This window comes from Pygocentrus nattereri, chromosome 5, assembly GCF_015220715.1.
Source record: "Pygocentrus nattereri isolate fPygNat1 chromosome 5, fPygNat1.pri, whole genome shotgun sequence".
NCBI lineage: Eukaryota > Metazoa > Chordata > Actinopteri > Characiformes > Serrasalmidae > Pygocentrus > Pygocentrus nattereri.
This window is the reverse complement of record NC_051215.1, coordinates 4,079,761-4,100,171: the sequence shown is the minus strand read 5'-3', so window position 1 is coordinate 4,100,171 and position 20,411 is coordinate 4,079,761. Positions and strand designations below refer to the sequence as shown.

Here is a 20,411-nt window from a genome sequence, read left to right as displayed (position 1 = left end):
TTTTGAAAGTCATCTTAAAGTTTATATAACCCCAACAGATCATATACACTGCAAAAAATGATATCCTCACAAGAGAAATCAGCCAAAATCTAGACTAAATCTCTAATATTTCTCGTATTGGGTTGATTGTACAAGCATTATACGGTTCTAAAACGTATTATTAGGTTTGTTTTACTTGTTTAAAGTCATTTAATTAAGTAAAATGATCTCACTATATTGTCAGATAACTGCTGCTTTCAGAAAAGGAAATAAGTTAAACAATCTTATGATAAGCTTATAACAATCTTAAACTGAGGAATATTGTATGTATTGACTAGATAGAAGACAGTTTTACTTGCCAACAGACCATTTTTTTGCAGTGTAACTAGCTTCTGTAGTTATAATAGCAACCAATGGGGAAAGTACTTCAGCAACTGCCCATTGGCTTCTATTATAAGGATTTGATTCAGCAGATATTCCGTTCTGTTTTCAAAATAGGACACAGTCAAAACGACTGTCTGTGGTAAATTACTACAAGCTAAAGATCTAGCAGGAAAAGTTTAAGTAGACGTGTCTTTAAGAATTTGAGTTATTAGCCTAGCAACCACCTGGGACACAATACCAAACCCCCAGCAACACCATAACAATCCATTCAATTTTAGCGGGCCTACTGTTATGAATAACAGTTATTCTTATTTTTGTCCCCTACACACACACACACACACACACACACACACACACACACACACACACTGCAGGCGTTCCAACGGCAAGTTCATGAGCGGCTCACTCAGCTGGAGCTGGTGAATAAACAGTACCGGCGTCTGGCCCGAGAGAACCGCACTGACACCTCCAACAAGCTGAAGACGATGGTGAACGAGGGGAACCAGCGGTGGGACGCCCTGCAGAGGAGAGTGACCGCCGTGCTCCGCAGGCTAAAGGTCTGAACAGGGGCTTTCTTTACTTTTTCACCCACAAGGCCAAATAATGGACCAAAAGAACCGGCCCAAAATGACTTGGAGAAAATTCTGGTTCTATTGACTTACATTAACAGTAAAGTAGGTTTTTCTCTTCTCCTGTAAATTTACCGTTTTGGAGATACGAGGTTTTCGTCTGACAACAGCGATGTATTGACCTGTTCTGCCTACAGCAGTTTCACACTCACACTATTAGGAGTGTTTCAGTCTGCACTTCTCACTGAATTGATGGCAGCCAATCAGAACAGAGGTCATTTACATATATCTACGGAGTCCTGCTGGTGATATCCCATATAATTAAAAATAATGCATGGCCATGCCTTAATAACGCATGGGAACAAGATCCTAATGCGTGGCCATGAATGAGATAATTAAGTTGTGGCGAGATCATGCCTTACTAAGTCGTTGCCATGCATTAGAATCTTGTTCCCAAACCTTACTAAGTTGTGGCCACGATTTAATGATCTTGTTCCCACACCTTACTGTGTTGTGGCCACGCTGTAGTATCTCTTTCCCGCATGATAATAAGGCATATCCGTGCATTATTTTGATTATGGGATGTCACCAGTAGGGCTCCGTATCAGTACCAGTACCAGTCTTAAAGGTACAGTAACACGAACAGTCTGTTTAATTCTAAGGGATGAAGAATGTCAGAGGTCCTCACAGGAAGAAAAACACAAAAGCATGAAAAATGTAGGATATGGGCTCTTTAAAAACTTGACAGTGTGTGATTATTCAGGCCTGAATTAAGCTTCTGTTAGTTAAGTGACCCTTATTAGTCGTACAAATTTCACCTCCGCGTTTAACCCATCCGTGCAGTGAAACACCACATACACACTAGTGAACACACACACGGGGGTAGTTAGCACACTTGCCGGGAGTGGTGGGCAGCCCTATCCACAGCGCCTGGGGTTAGGTGCCTTGTTCAATGGCACCTCAGTCATGGACTCTCAGCTATGGGGATCGAACTGGCGACTGTCTGGTCACAGGGCTGGTTCCGTAACCCCCAGCCCACGACTGCCCGATAGCTAAAGAGACAAACTTCAGAGAGAAAACATGCCTGTACTTTGCTTTAGGATTATTAAAATATTGATATGTGTGTCAATATTTGAATAGAATAGTCAGTTATTGCACCGGCCATTAAGACACAATAATGAATATTGCACTGATGAGTATGATACACACTGCTCACTGATGAGTATGATACACACTGGTCACTGCTCACTGATGAGTATGATACACACTGATCTCTGATGAGTATGATACACACTGGTCACTGCTCACTGATGAGTATGATACACACTGATCTCTGATGAGTATGATACACACTGGTCACTGCTCACTGATGAGTATGATACACACTGGTCACTGCTCACTGATGAGTATGATACAGACTGACCTCTGATGAGAATTGGGAACATAATAAGATTTTCATGAGTTTCTATGTGTTTATATTATGCCTAAATGAGTTGTAGGCAGATGTCCAGCTTAAAGTTCACTCTGTTCTTCTCTGTGCAGCACTTCACGTCCCAGCGGGAGGACTTTGAGGGGACGCGGGAGGCCATCCTGGTATGGCTGACCGAGATGGACCTACAGCTCACCAACGTCGAGCACTTCTCTGAGAGCGACATCCACGACAAGATGAGGCAACTTAACGTCAGTATAACCCTTTATTCTCCTTTGTGCACCTACATCTCACTCTACCTCTGTGTCCCTCTGCTTCTCATATTGTCCTTATTGATGTAGCTTTAGGGTCTGCCTTAGACATTTATAGTGAAAACTCCATATCATGTAACATGATCTTTTACAAAATAAAAGTCATCTGAAACGTATAATAAACTCGAAATTCAAGTGTTTTAATGATTAAAAATGTTTTTTTGAGTTATGTATTAAACTTGAATGTGAATCAGCGTTCTATATAGCTTGTCTGATCATTGCTTGATCAGGTAGGTCAGTCTGGTCAGTCTGATCAAGTGTTCTTTCTGCCCCTGCAGGCATTTCAGCAGGAGATCACTCTGAACACCAATAAGATCGACGCTCTGATCGTGTTCGGGGAGAATCTGATCCAGAAGAGTTCTCCGCTGGACGCTGTGCTGATAGAGGACGAGCTGGAGGAGCTGCACTCTTACTGTCAGGAGGTGTTCGGCAGGGTGGCCCGATTTCACCACCGCCTCATCAGCAGACGGCCGGTCGGTCCAATGCTCGTAAACATGCAGTATTAGGATACTTTACCACTTCCTCTACAAGGAGCAAAGCTAAATATGGTTCTGAATTGTTTTGCACAATTCATATTTATTTGTTGAGTTTAGCATATTTATTAATATCTTATATTCACTTAAAAAAAAAAACGTGAGAAATGTTAAAAATGGATACATGGATATATCATTAAAAATAATGCATGGCCATGCCTTATTAACATGTGGGAACAAGATCTTAATGCGTGGCCATGACTTATGAGGGTGTGGGAATGAGATAATTAAGTTGTGGCCATGACATAGTAAGGCATGGAAACAAAGTCATGCCTTACTAAGTAATGGCCATGCATTAGAATGTATATAGGATATATATATATATATATATATAAAACACAAATATGCTGTGGATTGAAAGTTGTATTATAATAATAATAATAATAATAATAATAATTAATATACCATTACATCATGCCTACTGGTGCCTTCTGAATGTTTACCTTTGACCTTCTCCCTGTCTTCTCTCAGGTCCTGGATGATGAGCGTGATTTCTCAGACAGAGATACTGATGTGGAGGACTCGTTGGAATTGGGGGCAGTGTGGGCAGAAGAAGAGGACGAGGTGGACGCTGGGATGTCCACCCCTGTCCAGGAGTCAGTGCATCAATTCTTCGCCCCTCCGCTGGAGCGGTCAGGACGCGAGACGCCGGTCAGTGTGGACTCTATTCCGCTCGAGTGGGATCACACTGTGGACGTCGGCGGCTCTTCGTCACCCGAGGACGAGGAAGAGGAGGAGGCCACGTACTACAGTGCACTCTCAGGTAGTTACACTAAGGAGTTATTCAATGATAATTAATACACTGATCTGTTTAGCTCAAATAATCCGCCTCGATACGTATTTTGGGTGTTATTATTCGTTATTTATTATACATTTATTCTAGATGTTCCTTGGCTTCTCTTGCAGATGTAGAGGTCACTGAGAGCTCTGAGTCGTTTATTAAAGCCACAGCTCAGGCTCTAAGCGCTGCAGCCGGTAGGCCGCTGCATGCTCTGTTTACCCACAATGCTGTGTGTTCAGGAGATTTTGGCATGAATGACTATAATTACCTCACATGCATATTGAACCCTGTCCATGTTACTAAGCTTGCGTTTGTGTCTTTTGTGTGTTTATTTTGTATTTACTTGAGGTCTTTATAATCCCATAATCACCCTCCTGACTATATAGCCTATATTTCCACCACCCTGTCAGAAGGTGCTGTTTTATTACACATTGGCATGTGTTTTCTACGTGAATGGATGTTTTATGTTCTGATGTATATGAACATCTCTTATGAATACTCTATTCTGAGCTTTGTTTTTGCATGACTGTTGGACAGTTTTAACTAGAGATGGCACTGATTTGACGCCTGGTATAATAAGCAGAGCAGAAAAAGCTGAAATCGCACACGATTCGGTAACAAATCGAGCTTTAAGTATCTCAGAATGTAAATTGAATGTAACCTAACATATAACATATAATTATATATTGTAATACATGTCGCTGTTGTTGGGAGAAAACCTCGTACCTCCAAAATAGTAACTTTACAGGAGAAGGAAAAAACCTTCTTTCCTTTTAATGTAAGTCAATGGAACCAGAATTATTATCAAGTCATTTTAGGCCATTTCTTTTAGTCCATTCATCATGAAATTTACAAACAATGTAAAGGGTGACATGTTTTTTCAAATGATGTCAAAAACTGAAAAAGGTCAAAAATAGAGATTTTTATTGGACAGCAGCGATATAACATAACTATATTATAATATATAATGTAACTAAAAAGTACTTCAGTTGATAACAGCAGTAGCCACGTGCAGCCTAAGATTAGCATGAGAACAAGTTTTACCGATTTTGTTGTTTTTTTTTTTTTTTGTAAAGTGTGATTGTCACATTTTAGCTGATTTTTTTCATTTTTAGTTTTTTAATTTTATTTTTATTAGGTAGTTGAGCAGTTTGAGCTTGGTACATTTGGACATCCATCTTAAGTAAAATGCTTCAGATTTGCTAAACTCATTTTAAATGTTAGTTCTTAAAGAGAAAAATATATATATTGGATTTGTTTCAGTATCAGTTATTGGAAAATAAAGTGTTATTGTGTCTAGAAATGGGTATCAAAACTAAAACGTTTTTGTGGTACCATTGAATTAACTCAGTATATAACAATTCTATTTAGACAATGTTCTCATTGTGTAATTTTAAATATATTTTTATTTTAATGCAATTATTTTTCAAATGACTGACATACATGGTATTTTTCTTCTTTTAAGAGCATAATTTTCTATTTCTTTTCTGAGTTTTACATAGAGGTTAAAAAAAAAAAAACATATAATAAGAAATGTGCCATAACTTTTGCACAGGCCACCTTTAATTTTTTCTGTTGTTAAATGCATCAAATAAACAGTAATTCTGCATTAAACCCTTTTATGTTAGATATTTTGTTACTACTTATGGGCCTGGTTTGTAGCTCACTCACTCGCTCGTGTTTGGCAGGCAGAAAATTGTTCAGAAGACTGTTCTTGTGTTTAAAAGGAGTTAAAACCTGAAAAAACTACCAGTATCAAAGTCGACGTCTCTGTATCAGTAGTGAAAAATGTTGGACATTTTTTGGTGCCATCTCTAGTCTTGACCCCTCTGCATGATTCAGTTAGGAAACACAAACACAATAACCTGGTTAAAGCCCAGTTTAGCATGTTGCTTATCAAATTTATAACAGTAATCTATCTCTGGCCGCTTAGTAGGGCGGTCGATAACAGAGCCCCCCAGCTGGCACTCTCCGCCCCCATCGGAGAGGAAACAGATTGTCCACAGCCTGACCTCATCCCCTATAAACACCAGTGCTTCCTACCATCCGCAGGGCTATGTAAGTACCACTAAATCAGACACACACATACATACAAGTACAAAATCCCCAAAGTAGTGCTGGGCTAAAGTTGTCTGAGAAAATGAAAATGATTATTAAAGCTTTTATCTGGGCTGTAAGTGTTTATTTGTTAGGATGTCCAGTTTTTACAGTTACCGTCCCAAGCCTACTTTACCTAATCTAGTCCTTCATTAAATTAAACCAGGTTCTGCTGATAGAACTGAATAAAGACATGACGGCTGGAGACGTCAGGAACCAAACCTGTGTTCTTCTGAGATATTAACTTTACCAAAAACAGTACATTCTTATATTTTGCTGTTTATTTTTATGTTTATTTACGTTTATTCTAATGTTGTACAGTGTTTTTACTGGTAAAAACACACTGTAAGATTCAGTCGTGTCACGATTGGCTCCTCCCACTCCATGTGCCTTTTTGTTTTGGTTTTGTAACTCCGCCCTGATTGTTTTCACCTGACCCTCGTTATCCCTGTGTATCTAAGTGTGTTTGCCTCTTGTGTTTCCGGTCTTTGTTTGATGTCTCGGTCTCTGTTTGTTGTTTGATTCTGGTTTATGTCATGTCTGTCCCCCGATCTGTCCGTATTGGCTATTTGACCCTGGACCGTTTTGACCACGACCCTGGATTTGCCCTTAATAAAAGTCGCTTATCTCCGCACTTGCATCCGCCTCATCGCTCCGCGCTACAAGTCGTATGCAAAACTTTGAACACTCCCGGTCAAAGTACACAATTTGTTGACCAAGGGTGCCCACACTTTTTTATATGACTGTAAATATTTTTTTTGGCTGCCTAGAACTTTATTGCAGTGTTGTTGTTGTTAACAAAGGTATTTGTTTTTCATCCTGGTCAGTCATTTCTTATCAGTGTCCAGTACAGAGTGTCTTGCTGCGCAGGACACGCAGGTATCATCACCAGGCTGAGCTGATGTGTGTGTGTGTGTGTGTGTGCATGCAGACTAAGCTGATGTCCGAGTGCACTGAGAGCATAGATAATGTGAAGCGGGTCAAGCTAATCCTGAGTGATGACGAGCTGCTGGAGGACCAGGGCCTGACCACACTGTCCACTGCAGACAAACAGACAGGTGGGATTCTCTCTCTGACACATACAGTGGGTCCAAATGTCTGAGATCAGTGTTGAAAATGCTTCTATTTAGGTTCCTTTCCAATGTAACCCTGGTGTGGTGTTGGCATCTGTGGAACCCATTTTCAATGTTCACCAAAAAAATTATGCAATTTATTATTATTTCAACCATCCTGCCTTCCGCCTGATGACTGCTGGGATAAGCTCCAGCACCCCCCGCGACCCTGACAGAGAAGTGGCTTAGAAAATGGATGGATGGATGGATGGATGGATGGATGGATGGATGGATGGATGGATTATTATTTCAACCTAAGATTCTTGGTCTTTGTTCATTTTCTATGAAGAACATATAAAATAACCCATTTTCGGTGCCATCACTCAATTTATATTACATGTGTGGTGCTGGGCTGAACCCGTGGGGAGTAAAAGTGTGGAGGTGCTGTGTCCTCTGTTCTCCTCCTACATGGCCTACTGGTAGTGTGTGTGTATGTGTGTGTGGTTGCACAACATGGACAGGCTGCTGACTGGCTACAGCTGCTAAAGGAGAACTCTACACTGGACACTTGTGATGTTTTAAACATCTGGTATTTTGACATAAATTACTAAACTGTATTGATTTAAAAACCAATAATGTGGTGGATCCACCAGACCAATGAGTAACAAACACATCAACACCACACAGGGGTTAATACAAAGTGTTAATTAGAAATGATCTTATCAGATTAACAGTTTGAGTGAAACACAGAATCTCTATATCTCAAGCTCAAAGCCTCTGATGAGTAGATCAAAGGCCTTAACAAAGACCTTAACCTGTCCAGTTTCACCAATTTGCTTCAGTTTGAAAACTGACCTAGAAATAGAGCAGAAGTTCAAAGGGTTCTTCCTCATTTTAATCATCACTACTTTTCCTTGTTTAACCCCTTATCATTCCAGGTTTATTTCATACAAGGCCTTATTACTCAGTTACTACAGGGACTTCGTTGCCAGTTAATGGAGCTATTCTTAGTTTATAGATGTGTGCAATAAAACTTTGGGCCCATGGCTCGTTAATGGGTAATAAGTTGTTTGAGATTTTAAACTTTCTGTAGTTTATTTCCAGGTTTAGATGTCAGACTTTTGGACTCCACTGTATACGCACACATTAGAGCTATAGCCCAAACCTGACCGCAACACTGAGATTCAACCTGACCTGACCTGACCTGAACATGTTCACATGCACTTGCAGAGATGGATTATTGTAGACGTAGTTTTAGGGAGCAGTTCAGTGCACCTGTACACTGTACTACGAAGAGAGGGAGCGCAAGAGAGAACTTAAGCATGGCCTGAAGCCTGGCCTGAAACCTGTCCTTAAACCTGGGCCAAACTCAGCCATACCCCTTATTTTGTAGGGCTCTATCAGGCTCAGTTCAGGTAGTAGACCTCTAACACAATAACACATCAGTTATGATGCTTTTCTTGTCCTAAAGTGACCTCAGTAAATAAAATAACCAAAAGTCCAACCATAACCACAAGGTAAAAAAACATTTCTTCTCCGTTTTTACTAAACTCTACATCATACATCTTCACTAGTGAGGACCGCTGAAAATGTACACCTGCACATTTGAAATCATTTTACTATGACATTGTTCTATTAGTGCAACATTCGTTTTGTTCTCATGATAAGTTCAATAATGGACCATTCTGCGTGTTCATGTATCTTCATCTGTGTATTTTTCCTGCATAATTCTTCTTCTTATCTTCCCTTTAAGATGACCACACCGAACTAAACTAGCAGAGACAGATTGCATCCTAATCTAGAATTTGTAAAGCAGGAATGATGGGATGTATAGCCTTAAAGAGTTGACCTAGGACTTTTGTGTTCCAGGTGTGATTGAGCGCTGGGAGCTGCTGCAGGCCCGGGAGTTTTCTGACCTGAAGCAACAGCACAAGCTGGCCTCTGACCTCAGAGAGGTCACAGCCTGGCTGGAGGGGGTGCTGTCCGAACTGGAGGCGCTGCAGAGAACAGAAGTGTCCGGCAGCATCAAAGACATGGAGAGCAGCATCCACAAACTCAAGGTAAATAGAATAGAATAGAATAGAATAGAATAGAATAGAATAGAATAGAATAGAATAGAATAAGTACTATATAAAGACAGTATCTTCCGCCAGATACTTCAGATACTTCAGATGCACTGCAGTAACACTGACGTGGTGGTGGTTTGTTAGTGTGTGTTGTGCTGGTCTGAGTGGATCAGACGCAGCAGTGTTGCTGGAGTGTTTAAACACCTCAGTGTCGCTGCTGGACTGAGAATAGTCCACCAACCAAAATTCCCAGCCAACAGCGTCCTGTGGGCAGCGTCCTGTGACCACTGATGAAGGACTAGAGGATGACCAACACAAACTGTGCAGCAGCAGATGAGCTGCCGTCTCTGACTTTACATCTAAAAGGTGGACTGACAAGGTAGGAGTGTCTAATAGAGTGGACAGTGGGTGGACACAGTGTTTACAAACTCCAGCAGCACTGCTGTGTCTGATCCACTCAGACCAGCGCAACACACACTAACACACCACCACCACGTCAGTGTCACTGCAGTGCTGAGAATGATCCACCACCCAAATAGTACCTGCGTTGTGAGGGTCCATGGGGGTCCTGACCAATGAAGAGCAGGGTAAAAGGGGGCCAACAAAGTATGCAGAGTTTATTGCTTTCATAACGCCGAGGCAAAATACACAGATAGTAATAAATATTTTATTATCATCACAATGGTTTTTAATAACTTCTTGTTAATATTTCAGCTGATGTACATGGTCATACATACATATGAGCCTGAAAGTGTGTGTTCATCTGCTCATCCAGCGTTTCTTCTGAAGTCAAGATTATTCATATTTCTCTCTATATTAATATTAATATTAATAAGGCTCTATTGTTTGGGTCAGTCAGATTTCAGAGCCTGACCTGTTTGTTGTATATTGCGGATTCATCCAACTGATTGTGTTTTGACTGTATTGTTTTCCATCTAGGAGATGCAGAGGACGTTCAAAATCTACAAGGCTCTGATGATCGGCATGAACCTGAATGGGCAGGACATCCAACGAGGAGACAGGGTGGAGCGTCAGGAGCTGAGGGAGGGGCTGCAGCTGGTCAATCAGAAATGGACTCATGCCTGCGCTGCTCTGGACGGCTGGGAATACCAGCTGCATCATGCGCTCCTGCAGTGTCAGGTGAGGCAAGCAATCAGATAGTCAGCAGGTCAAACATTGCGTTTCCATGACTACAGTATCCATCAGGTTTAACTGTGTGTCTCTTCTATTTCTAAAAATCAGTTTCATCTAAACGCTTACGCTTGAATGCTTGAAACCTGTTTCCAAATAGTGAAGGTGTTGTTTTAAGTTTAAGACTTAAGAGCACTTATTTAAGTGCTTTGGAAAAGCTACCCCAAGGCATAGGGGCGGGGCGATTTTAAAGAATCTAAAATAGAAAATTCTGAATTGGCAAACTGGCAATGCGATTCACACATCACAGCTCAGCAGGACTTACCCTGTGTGTCCAGAGTGACTCCGGTCAGAAAACCAGTCCAGAAAACCACCATTCAGATCCTGCATTTAACTCAGTATAAATGCTTGATTTAAATGCCTTCTTAGCACATGTTTGGTCTAGAACTGTTCCTTCTGTCTCAACCAGTCCTCTGATTGACTCATACTCTGAGTTTAGTGCTGAGAGTCAAAGATTTTCATCTAAATACACAAAAAAATGCAGTCACACTTCTAAAAATGAGGCTTAAAGCCAGCCATGAAGTATGTGCCTCTGCCTCTGAGCTGAGGGTGTAAAAACGCAACAAAAGGTGACAAGATGCAGACACTAAAACTCATTTTAACAGACAAAAAGCAATAAATATGACAAATATCATTACAAAATTAATTAAATTTAGCTCTGTCTCTGAGTTTACATTGATTCTTAGTATTAAAAATAACTGATATTAAATATACAACTTAATTTGTAATTAAAAATAAAGCCTATCAGAGTTTTAGCACTCAGGATCCAACAGGACAGAACATCAATGAAAAGCAGGGCTGCCTAATTGTGCATTTTTACTCAGTAATGACCAATAAAATGAATTACCTCACTTTCAGCTCACAGACACTCCAGACTAAGAATTTTTGAAAAGGTAGCTGGGCTGCAACTTGTTTACAAGATCTCTATATGCAAAAAAATGCCAAAATTAGCCTCATGAAGATGTCAAATTTTACATGTCAAATAGTGGCATATCTGAGTTGTCCAGGGTCTCCTGAAAATAGCAACGTATGGAATGTGTCACAGTCACGTGTAAATGCTTTCGTAATTGTAATTGACCCAAAATAATTCTAGGCTTCTGAGTCCTTTATGAGTAGCTGGTCATCAGTTAGAATCATCTCACTGTCAATTTGAAAAGAAACTGCATTTGTCTGCGGTTTGACGCAAGCCTCGTGTAGGTTTAATACGCATGGTATCTTTTGACCCCTCAGGAGTTCCACGAGACGCTGCACTCACTGCTGCTGTGGTTGGCTCGGGCTGAGAGCCAGCGCTACATGGTCAACATCCATGACCGCAACGTCGACGTCAACATACTGCAGGAGCACAGAGACACACTAAAGGTAGGAGAGTGTGCTTGTGTCACAGTGATTCATCAGTGATTCATCAGTGATTCAGCACAGTGATTCACTTCGCCTACCGTTCTTTTGGAAATGATTCGTGTTTCTTGAAATCTCAGATTTGACCACCATTCGATTTGATGCTTCTGGTCATTTTCACAGTCACCTTTTTTCTGTCTGTTTTTTATATTTAAAATTGGATCATTTACAACTGAGAATTGGACATTTAAGAACTTTACAGCTTCGTAAATCTAGTATGTTGAACCCTTGTGTGGTGTTGACGTGTTTGTTACTCAGTGGTCTGGTGGATCCACATTATGGTTTTTTAATCAATACAGCCATAAAAATGTATGTAAAAATACCAGATGTTTAAAGTATCACAAGTGTCCAGCGTACGGTTCTACTTTAGCAGCTGTAGCCAGTCAGCAGCCTGTCCATGTTGTCCAACCACACACACACACACACGCACACGCTAACAGCAGGCCATGTAGGAGGAGAACAGAGTGAAGGACACAGCACCTCCACACTTTTACTCCCCGTGGGTTCAGCCTAGCACCACATGTGTAATATAGATGTGTGGGGGGTGAACAGAGTGAAGACTCTGAAAATGGGTTATTCTGTGTTCTTCATTGAAAATGAACAAAGGCCAATAATCTGAGGTCGTTATAATTATAAATCACATAATTTTTTCTTTTGGTAAACATTGAAAATGGGTCCCACAGACTCCAACACCACAAGGGTGAAAGGTGATGCAGAGATACAGGGCAGTATCAGGGTGTTGGAGAAAATACAGCCTTTGCGCTGGTGTTTTACCTGTGTGTGTGTGTGTGTGTGTGTGTGTGTGTGTGTGTAGGCTCTCCAGGTGGAACTGCATGGTCGAGAGCAGGAGGTTCTCTCTCTGCAGGAACTCTCCACTCATATCCTGCAGCTGGACCAAGGCGAGGACAGCCTGGAGGCTAAAGAGAAGGTACACGTCATCAGCAACAAGCTCCGCCTCCTCCTCCGACAGGTGGCCCACGACCTGAGCTTGCTGCAGGCTAGACTGGTACGTCTAGGTCTCTCTCATACACACAGTCCTCTTTAAGATATTTTTACAGTAGGAACAATTCATCAATCAATCAATCAATTAATCAATCAATCGATAAATTGATCAATTGATCAATCAATCAATCATCCTTTATTCGACCTCAGAGAACATTGAGGGTGACCCTTATTTACGGTGCTGGCGAGTTGATACAGGAAAAAGGGACTAATAAAACATTTGTGTAAAAACGTTTAAAATAATAAAAATACATTTCATAATAATGACTGTATAAAAAAATGAAACATCATAATAATTATATATTATAATAATTTAAACACAATAAAAATGCATGAAAGTGTAGAAAATATAAAACAATAATTAAAACGTAACTAAAATGTAAATGTTTTAAAGCAAAAGGAGCTTAAGATCAAAAAAATAAACTAAAATGAACTAAAATGACTGAAATAATAGTAAACGTAATCATAATAATATGAGAATGAGAATATGAATAATAAAAAAAAAAACATAAATAACTAAAATAATGGAATACGACAATAAAGGTGGAAATCAAGCAAAACAGTTGCAGGCAGAGTGAAGGTAGAATAGAATTCACAACCATTGGTCTCTCTGTGTTTGCACACTGTGGAATTAGACCTCCGCATTTAAACCGTCCATGCAGTGAAACACCCACATACACACTAGTGAGCAGTGAGCACACTTGCCCGGAGCAGTGGGCAGCCCTATCCATGGCGCCTGGGGAGCAATTGGGCGTTAGGTGCTTTGCTCAAGGGCACTTCAGTCATGGACTGCCAGCCAAGGGGATCGAACCGGCAACCTTCCAATCACAGGGCTGGTTCCCTAACCTCCAGCCCACGACTGACAGGTGGTTAGAAAGTAAAAGTTTAGAATGGTTGACTGACGCCAGCGAGCTGAGCTCCTTGTCCAGGAAGGAAAAGGCTTTTATTATTAACAGATTTGATCTTTAATAGCCTAAATTGATTCATTTTGATTCATTACATTTTGATTTCATGATGATTTCATGAGGCTAGGTGACTCTGAGCACTGGAAGTCATTGGCTGAAGCTGCTAATTTATTAAAATTCCGGTATCCTTAACTCTAGAATTGTGCTTATAAGCACTGTGGCCCCCTCTGTATTTCAGGTCCCCATAAAACGAGTACGCAAACGTGTAAATGTCCCAACTGTGTGATGAAAACAAAAACACACATGCTCTCATATCTGACGCATCACAGGTGTTTACAGTCCTATCAGGAACACATCGCTGAGGTTGGAACAAAACCTCGTCTCCAAAAAGGCGACTTTACAGGAGAAAGAAAAACATTCTCAAATTTTAAAGCAAGTAAATGGAGAAATGTTTTTGTCCATGTAATTTTGGACGTTTTCTGTTGGTCCGTTCATCGGGACATTTTGACAGCACATAAAGGCCAACAGCCTTTTTCAAAAGATGTCCAGAAACTGAAAAACGATAAAATTGGAGAAACAAGGTTTTGTCCTGACAGCAACGACATGCTTCAAACTTCACTTGGACATTTTCTTCCGGTGTTGCAGGATTGTGAAGGTTCCTCAGTAGACGGCGGTGAGTGGAGGAGCGCTGCCGGCCCTCCGGCTCTATTGGACAAGGTACTGCGCAGCATCGTCCCGTAAAGATCTGCTGCCATTTCTCTGCTTCTGTTCAGTTCAGTGCATCTGAAAAATGCTGACTTACCTCTTCTCCCCTTCGTTTCCTCCAGGAGTCGAGTGCTGCTGAACAGAGACCTCCTGAATATGCTAAGTATGTACTGAGAGGGTGCAAGTGTGTCTGTGTGATGCACAAATGACACTGTGTTGCAGTGAACTTGCACGGGGTCAGAGCAGACGTGATAGTTCTAAGCTTTAGCTGCTTAACTCACACAGATAAAGGTGGAATGGCCTTTTCCTAATGTTATGTCCGCTCTTTGATAGTGTAAATATAGAGTAGCTGCTGGTGTATAATGCTTTGTATTAGCCATCCTCTAGTCCAGCCTCTGACCACAGAGCCCCTCTTGGCTTGAAAATTTTAAGAGGTTGTCCACTCCTAACATAGCAGTGACATTGACGTGTATACAACCCCAGTAACAGCGCTGAGTCTGATACACTCGTCCCCGTTTCACACTCGCTACCATGTCAGTGTCACTGCTGTGCTGAGAATGAACCACCACCCAAATCATATCTGGACAACGGCAACCCTGTGGTCAGAAACTAGCCAACGATGAATGGTTCAAATGCAGGCTGGTGGTGGTGGTGTGTTAGTGTGTGTTGCTCTGGTTTGAGTGGATCAGACGCAGCAGCACTGCTGGAGTTTTTAAACACTTCAGTGTCACTGCTGGACTGAGAATAGTCCACCAACCAAAAATATCCAGCCAGCAGTGTCCTGTGACCACTGATGAAGGACTAGAGGATGACCAACACAAAATGCAGCAGCAGATGAGCTGTCGTCTCGGACTTTACATCTACAAGGTGGACCGACGAGGTAGGAGTGTCTAATAGAGTGGACAGTGGGTGGACACAGCGTTTAAAAACTCCAGCAGCACCGCCGTGTCTGATCCACTTGCACCAGCACAAAGCACACCACCACCATGTCAGCGTTACTGCAGTTCTGAGAATGATCCACCACCCAAATAGTACCTGCTCTGTGAGGGTCCATGGGGGTCCTGACCACTGAAGAACAGGGTAACAGAGTATCAGAGAAACAGATGGACTACAGTCTGTAACTGTAGAACTACAGAGTGCAGCTATACAGTAAGTGGAGCTGATAAACTGGACAAGGAGGTGGTCATAATGTTCTGCCTGATTGGTGTAATTGACTGATCGACACTTTATGCATGAGGCGAAACTTTACCACGTTCCATCTGGTTGACAATTACTTCGCTTTTGATGGAACGAGATCCATAGAAGCCATATCATCTTCTACACTGCCCACAGTGCAGGGGTTCTGAACTCCAGTCCAGGAGGACCGGACCTAAGCACAGTCTGGTGATTTGGGTACTAAAACGCATCTGATTCAGTTAATTACCAGGTGTAGTTGGTGTGTTAAGAGCAGATAAACACGTAAACTGTGCTGACCACTCTTCAGCGACACCGCGACGTTGCAGGGGTCGGGTCTGATACAGGTTCCAAATTTAGTAGTACCGGTCAGGCTTTATCTGGATGGCTCTCAAAGTAGCGGGTATTGATCACACTGAGGCTTCAATCTCACATTAGACACCAACAGGACTCGTCAAATCTGCTGGCTACTCTGTACTGCCCAAAGATTCTTTCTTAACCAAACGCTCTTTCTGTCTATCCCTGTCCAGGTCAGAGAAGATGGAGGTGTCCCCCAGCAGACCTTTCCTGTACCGGGTGCTGCGGGCGGCGATCCCCCTGCACTTGCTCTTCCTGCTGCTGCTGGTGCTGGCCTGCCTGGTGCCTCTGTCTGAGGACGACTACAGCTGCGCTCTCTCCAACAACTTTGCCCGCTCCTTCTACCCCATGCTGCGCTACACCAACGGACCGCCTCCTACATGAGAACCAAAATACCTCCCTGTACTGCTACTGAATGGCTTCGTCCATCAATACTGGAGACAGGAACCAACCAGGTTCTCACTTCCAGTCCTGGAACCTTCTGCTTTGCTTATTTAACATTAATTATTTAACATTAATGGACTTTTCTGGGTTCCAGCATTCAGACTCTCCTAAAGCTGTGACAGTCATAGTTTGGGGATATTTCTTAAACTCTCCACATGAAAAAAGAAGAGTTCATGTTAAATGGTCAGTCTTGGGTACCTTAACCACGAAAGCTAGCACAATGCTACGAGACGATTTTAAGCTAACGTAAAGTCACCAAACCAGCACAGTCCCAGAACACGTCATTGTTTATAACCTTTTAAAGAAATATCTGCAGCACCGGACTCACTGGAAAGCTGGACGGTCCATTTTTGTACATATCGATCGGTTTGTGTTGTTCGATCTAGAGACTCGTACTCTGTGTGGAATTATGAAGGTTTTTTTAATCTGTAGCAATTTCAACTGCCATACGGCTGGACACAGCCATGAAGAGAGGGAATAGGAGGTGAGGACGAGTGCAAATGTTATTCTGTGGCTTCGTTTGTTCAGGCCTTAACCTCTTATTTCAGGACGGGGCGTCACGTTATCAGTTTGTGTGTCAGAGTGAGTTTAAATCATGTAAATCTACTCATTGGTGCAAGTCTAAGTTATTATTAATAGTTATATCAGACAAATGGTTCGTTATTGATTGTGTTTTTTAGATGTGAACCATCCAAATGGAACTGGTTCGTGACTCACTCACTCACTCACATTTAGCAGGCTGAGGATTCTCCTCCAGGGGGCATTAGTAGCTCTTGGTGCTTCATAAAAGCGGTGCGTTGCATCAGTGACACTTTGTGCCCTTGTTCTACAAGCTGTGCTTATGTTCTCGCTTGGTTTTCATGTGACCACTTCAGTCCACAAGTTCCATTATGGATGGTTTTCTCCCGCTGGCCTCAACTGCATGAATGTATTTAGGTATAAATATTTATGCCAAAAAAGAGAATGTATGTATTGCTCCCAGAGTAGGACTGTTCTTGAAAACACAGCAGGATTTAGCGTGTAGAGGTAAAAAAGGGGATCCTTTGGGCATGCAGTTAGCACAATGCTAGCAGTTTAGGTATTAGCTTCCATTACTTCGCCGATGTGACGCTGAAAAAGCAGAAATATTCCGCTGAAGATTCAAAGAAGTGCCAGCAGCAAGAACTCAAGACAGCTAAAATGGCCTCTGGACGGCTAAAATAGGTTTACCTTACAAGCGAAATGACTTATGAAGTTACAGAAAGGTCGGCGCTAACTAAAAACGCAATTATTTATTTATTTATTTATTAGCATCGCCTCCTTGTCAACGTGTTCCCGCGAGCCATGCACTGCCAACTAGAGCCATAGTACAGACAACGAGCATTAAGAATAAGAGTGTAAGAATAAGTTTGTGGTTTTATTTTTATGTATTTATGGGATGATGTATAGTTAAAAGCCAATTTTTACTTATAAATAAATAAATAAATAAAGCTGTTTGCCAAGAGAATGCTACTGGACACAAGTGTTTTTTTTATTTTATTATTATTATTTTTTTTTTTCTATATTCAACAGACGGCGTTTTTGGTTTAACAGTCTCAAGGGGTCGTTTACAAGTCCAAAAAAAAAAAAAAAAACATCTACAGGTGAAATCATCCTAAGTGTAGTCATATCTAACGTTTCTCATTTTGAGGTTGTTGTAAGAATATAATTAGATTATTCAGCTTCTTTCCGGTGATGTTTACAATAAGGATTTAATGTAGGCAAAGTGTCTATTACGTTTGATTGAAGTTAAAAAAAGTTACACTTATTCTTACAATAATCTCAAACTTCAGAACGTTTTATACACACGTATCAACTAAATTTAAGATGATTTACCTTTCCAAGATACAGATTTTTTTGCAGTGTGCACTGACCGCAGCGCTGTCCAAATGGAGAACAATAAAACACTCAGGCTGGTTCAGTCTTGAGAACCTCATGCTTTCCAGCGCTCATGTACACCGTGTTGTAGACGGCAGAGTTTGCAGCTTTTCTTCCCGGTTTTTCAGCAGTATTTAGACAGAAAACACATGAACACAAATCACAGGACACTTTGTGAAAACATTACGGCCTGGAGACACTCAGAGACTCGCAATATTCACCGAGATTCAGGTTCAGGGTTTGAAAAACTGCAAAAGCAAATGCAGAAGCATCTTTACTCTTTAGCAAAGAGTAAAGACAGAGGTTCTATATAGAACCAAGAACATTTAAAGAAGCATTTGCCTGCTTAAATGGATCTATGCACGCCTTACAAAAGTATACTTAAAGTTTATTATAAGTATATTCAAGTATATTTAGAACACCGATCAGAAACATCATGACCACCTCCTTGTTTCTACCCTCAACGTCCGTCTTATCAGCGCCACTTACTGTGTAGCTGGTCTTTGTAGTTCTACAGTTACAGACTGTAGTCCATCTGTTTCTCTGATACTCTGTTACCCTGTTCTTCAGTGGGCAGGACCCCCATGGACCCTCACAGAGCAGGTACTATTTGGGTGGTGGATGCAGTGACACTGACGTGGTGCTGGTGTGAGTGGGTTTGTAAACACTGTGTCCACTCATTGTCCACTCTATTAGACACTCCTACCTTGTCGGTCCACCTTGTAGATGTAAAGTCAGAGAAGACAGCTCATCTGCTGCTGCACAGTTTGTGTTGGTCATCCTCTAGTCCTTCATCACTGGTCACAGGACTCTGCCCACAGGACGCTGTTGGCTGGATATTTTTGGTTGGTGGACTGTTCTCAGTCCAGCAGTGACACTGAGGTGTTTAAAAACTCCAGCAACACTGCTGTGTCTGATCCACTCAGAGCAGCGCAACACACACCAGTAAGTGGAGCTGATAAGATGGACAAGGAGTGTAGAAACAAGGAGGTGGTCATGATGTTTCGCCTGACCGGTGTATATTAAGTGACTATTAAGTAAAGTTCATTTCCCATATATCTTTATGTAGCACGTATACTTTTATCAATGCACTAGTAATGTAATTGTAAGTGTACTATTTCAGTACTTCTTGGGACTAAACTGGCCCACTTCTCAGTTTATAAAAGGATATTTTGAAGTAAACTCTATAAGCCCATTGGCCTGACTGCATGTCTTTGGACTGTGGGAGGAAACACACACAGACATGGAGCGAACATGTAAACTCCACACAGAAAGGACGCTGGTCACCCGGCCGGGGCATCGAACCCAGCTGTGAGGCAATAGTGCTACCCACTGTGGCACCATGCTACTTTATACACCATTACTGTGCACATACTTAAACACATCTCAATCAAAAGATTAAGTACAAGTGTAGACTTTTCTGTGTACTTAAGTATAATTTTGTTTAGTATATCTCTGATAAGTACACAGAAGTATACTGAAAGCATACTTACTCGTTTTTAGTTTCAAAGAAACTAATAGCACACTTGAATAAACTTTTTTCTGGTGGAAAGGTTCCTCAGATTGATGGAGAATGTGTTGTATATGGTTCTACGTAGCACCAAAAAGGGTTCTGCTATTGTTACGATGTCAAGGTTGTGACAACAGAAGAATCCATCCATCCATTTTCTAAGCCACTTCTCCGTCAGGGTCGCGGGGGGGTGCTGGAGCCTATCCCAGCAGTCTTCGGGCGGAAGGCAGGAAACACCCTGGACAGGTCGCCAGTCCATCGCAGGGCACAACAGCAGAATCCCTGATGTTATATAGCATAGGTCACTAACAGACGGACCACGGGCCGAGCCCGGACCAAGGCGCTGTCCTATGCGGACCGGGACCTACAACCGATAAACTATGGAGAATTCTTTCATCTCGACGAGGTCGTCCTATTTTAATCAGCGTAACTTTTCTAGCCTTTACGGTGCGGCTTCAGCGGCTGGGAACCTCACAGAACAATCGCATGCATCACACATGACGCTACTCAGCCAATCAGATCTGTGTATTACAATGAGCACCGAGACTCGAGTGAGTGGTGCACACACAGGGGAGGGACGGGGCGAGAAACAGCAGTCAGAGAAGAAAGTGAGCCAGATTATTTCACAGGTC

The 20,411-nt window shown here is 41.7% G+C and overlaps 1 protein-coding gene across 9 annotated transcripts in view; it reads left to right on the top strand.

Annotated features, from left to right (window-relative positions):
• syne2b (spectrin repeat containing, nuclear envelope 2b) overlaps window positions 1–17,859 on the top strand; it is a 218,823-nt gene extending 200,964 nt beyond the window's left edge. For 7 of the 9 annotated variants that reach the window (XM_037538458.1, XM_037538456.1, XM_037538459.1 and 4 more), the window contains 14 exons: window positions 738–920; window positions 2,475–2,612; window positions 2,951–3,145; window positions 3,677–3,968; window positions 4,112–4,180; window positions 5,920–6,044; window positions 7,015–7,141; window positions 9,005–9,195; window positions 10,141–10,341; window positions 11,623–11,751; window positions 12,602–12,793; window positions 14,340–14,411; window positions 14,522–14,562; window positions 16,103–17,859. In XM_037538458.1, coding sequence (XP_037394355.1) covers window positions 738–920; window positions 2,475–2,612; window positions 2,951–3,145; window positions 3,677–3,968; window positions 4,112–4,180; window positions 5,920–6,044; window positions 7,015–7,141; window positions 9,005–9,195; window positions 10,141–10,341; window positions 11,623–11,751; window positions 12,602–12,793; window positions 14,340–14,411; window positions 14,522–14,562; window positions 16,103–16,313 — 2,166 coding nt within the window. In that variant the 3' untranslated portion in view covers window positions 16,314–17,859. The remainder of the gene's footprint in view (window positions 1–737; window positions 921–2,474; window positions 2,613–2,950; window positions 3,146–3,676; window positions 3,969–4,111; window positions 4,181–5,919; window positions 6,045–7,014; window positions 7,142–9,004; window positions 9,196–10,140; window positions 10,342–11,622; window positions 11,752–12,601; window positions 12,794–14,339; window positions 14,412–14,521; window positions 14,563–16,102) is intronic. The other 2 variants (XM_037538453.1, XM_037538457.1) reach the window with 2 other exon arrangements.
• Window positions 17,860–20,411: the final 2,552 nt, after the last annotated feature.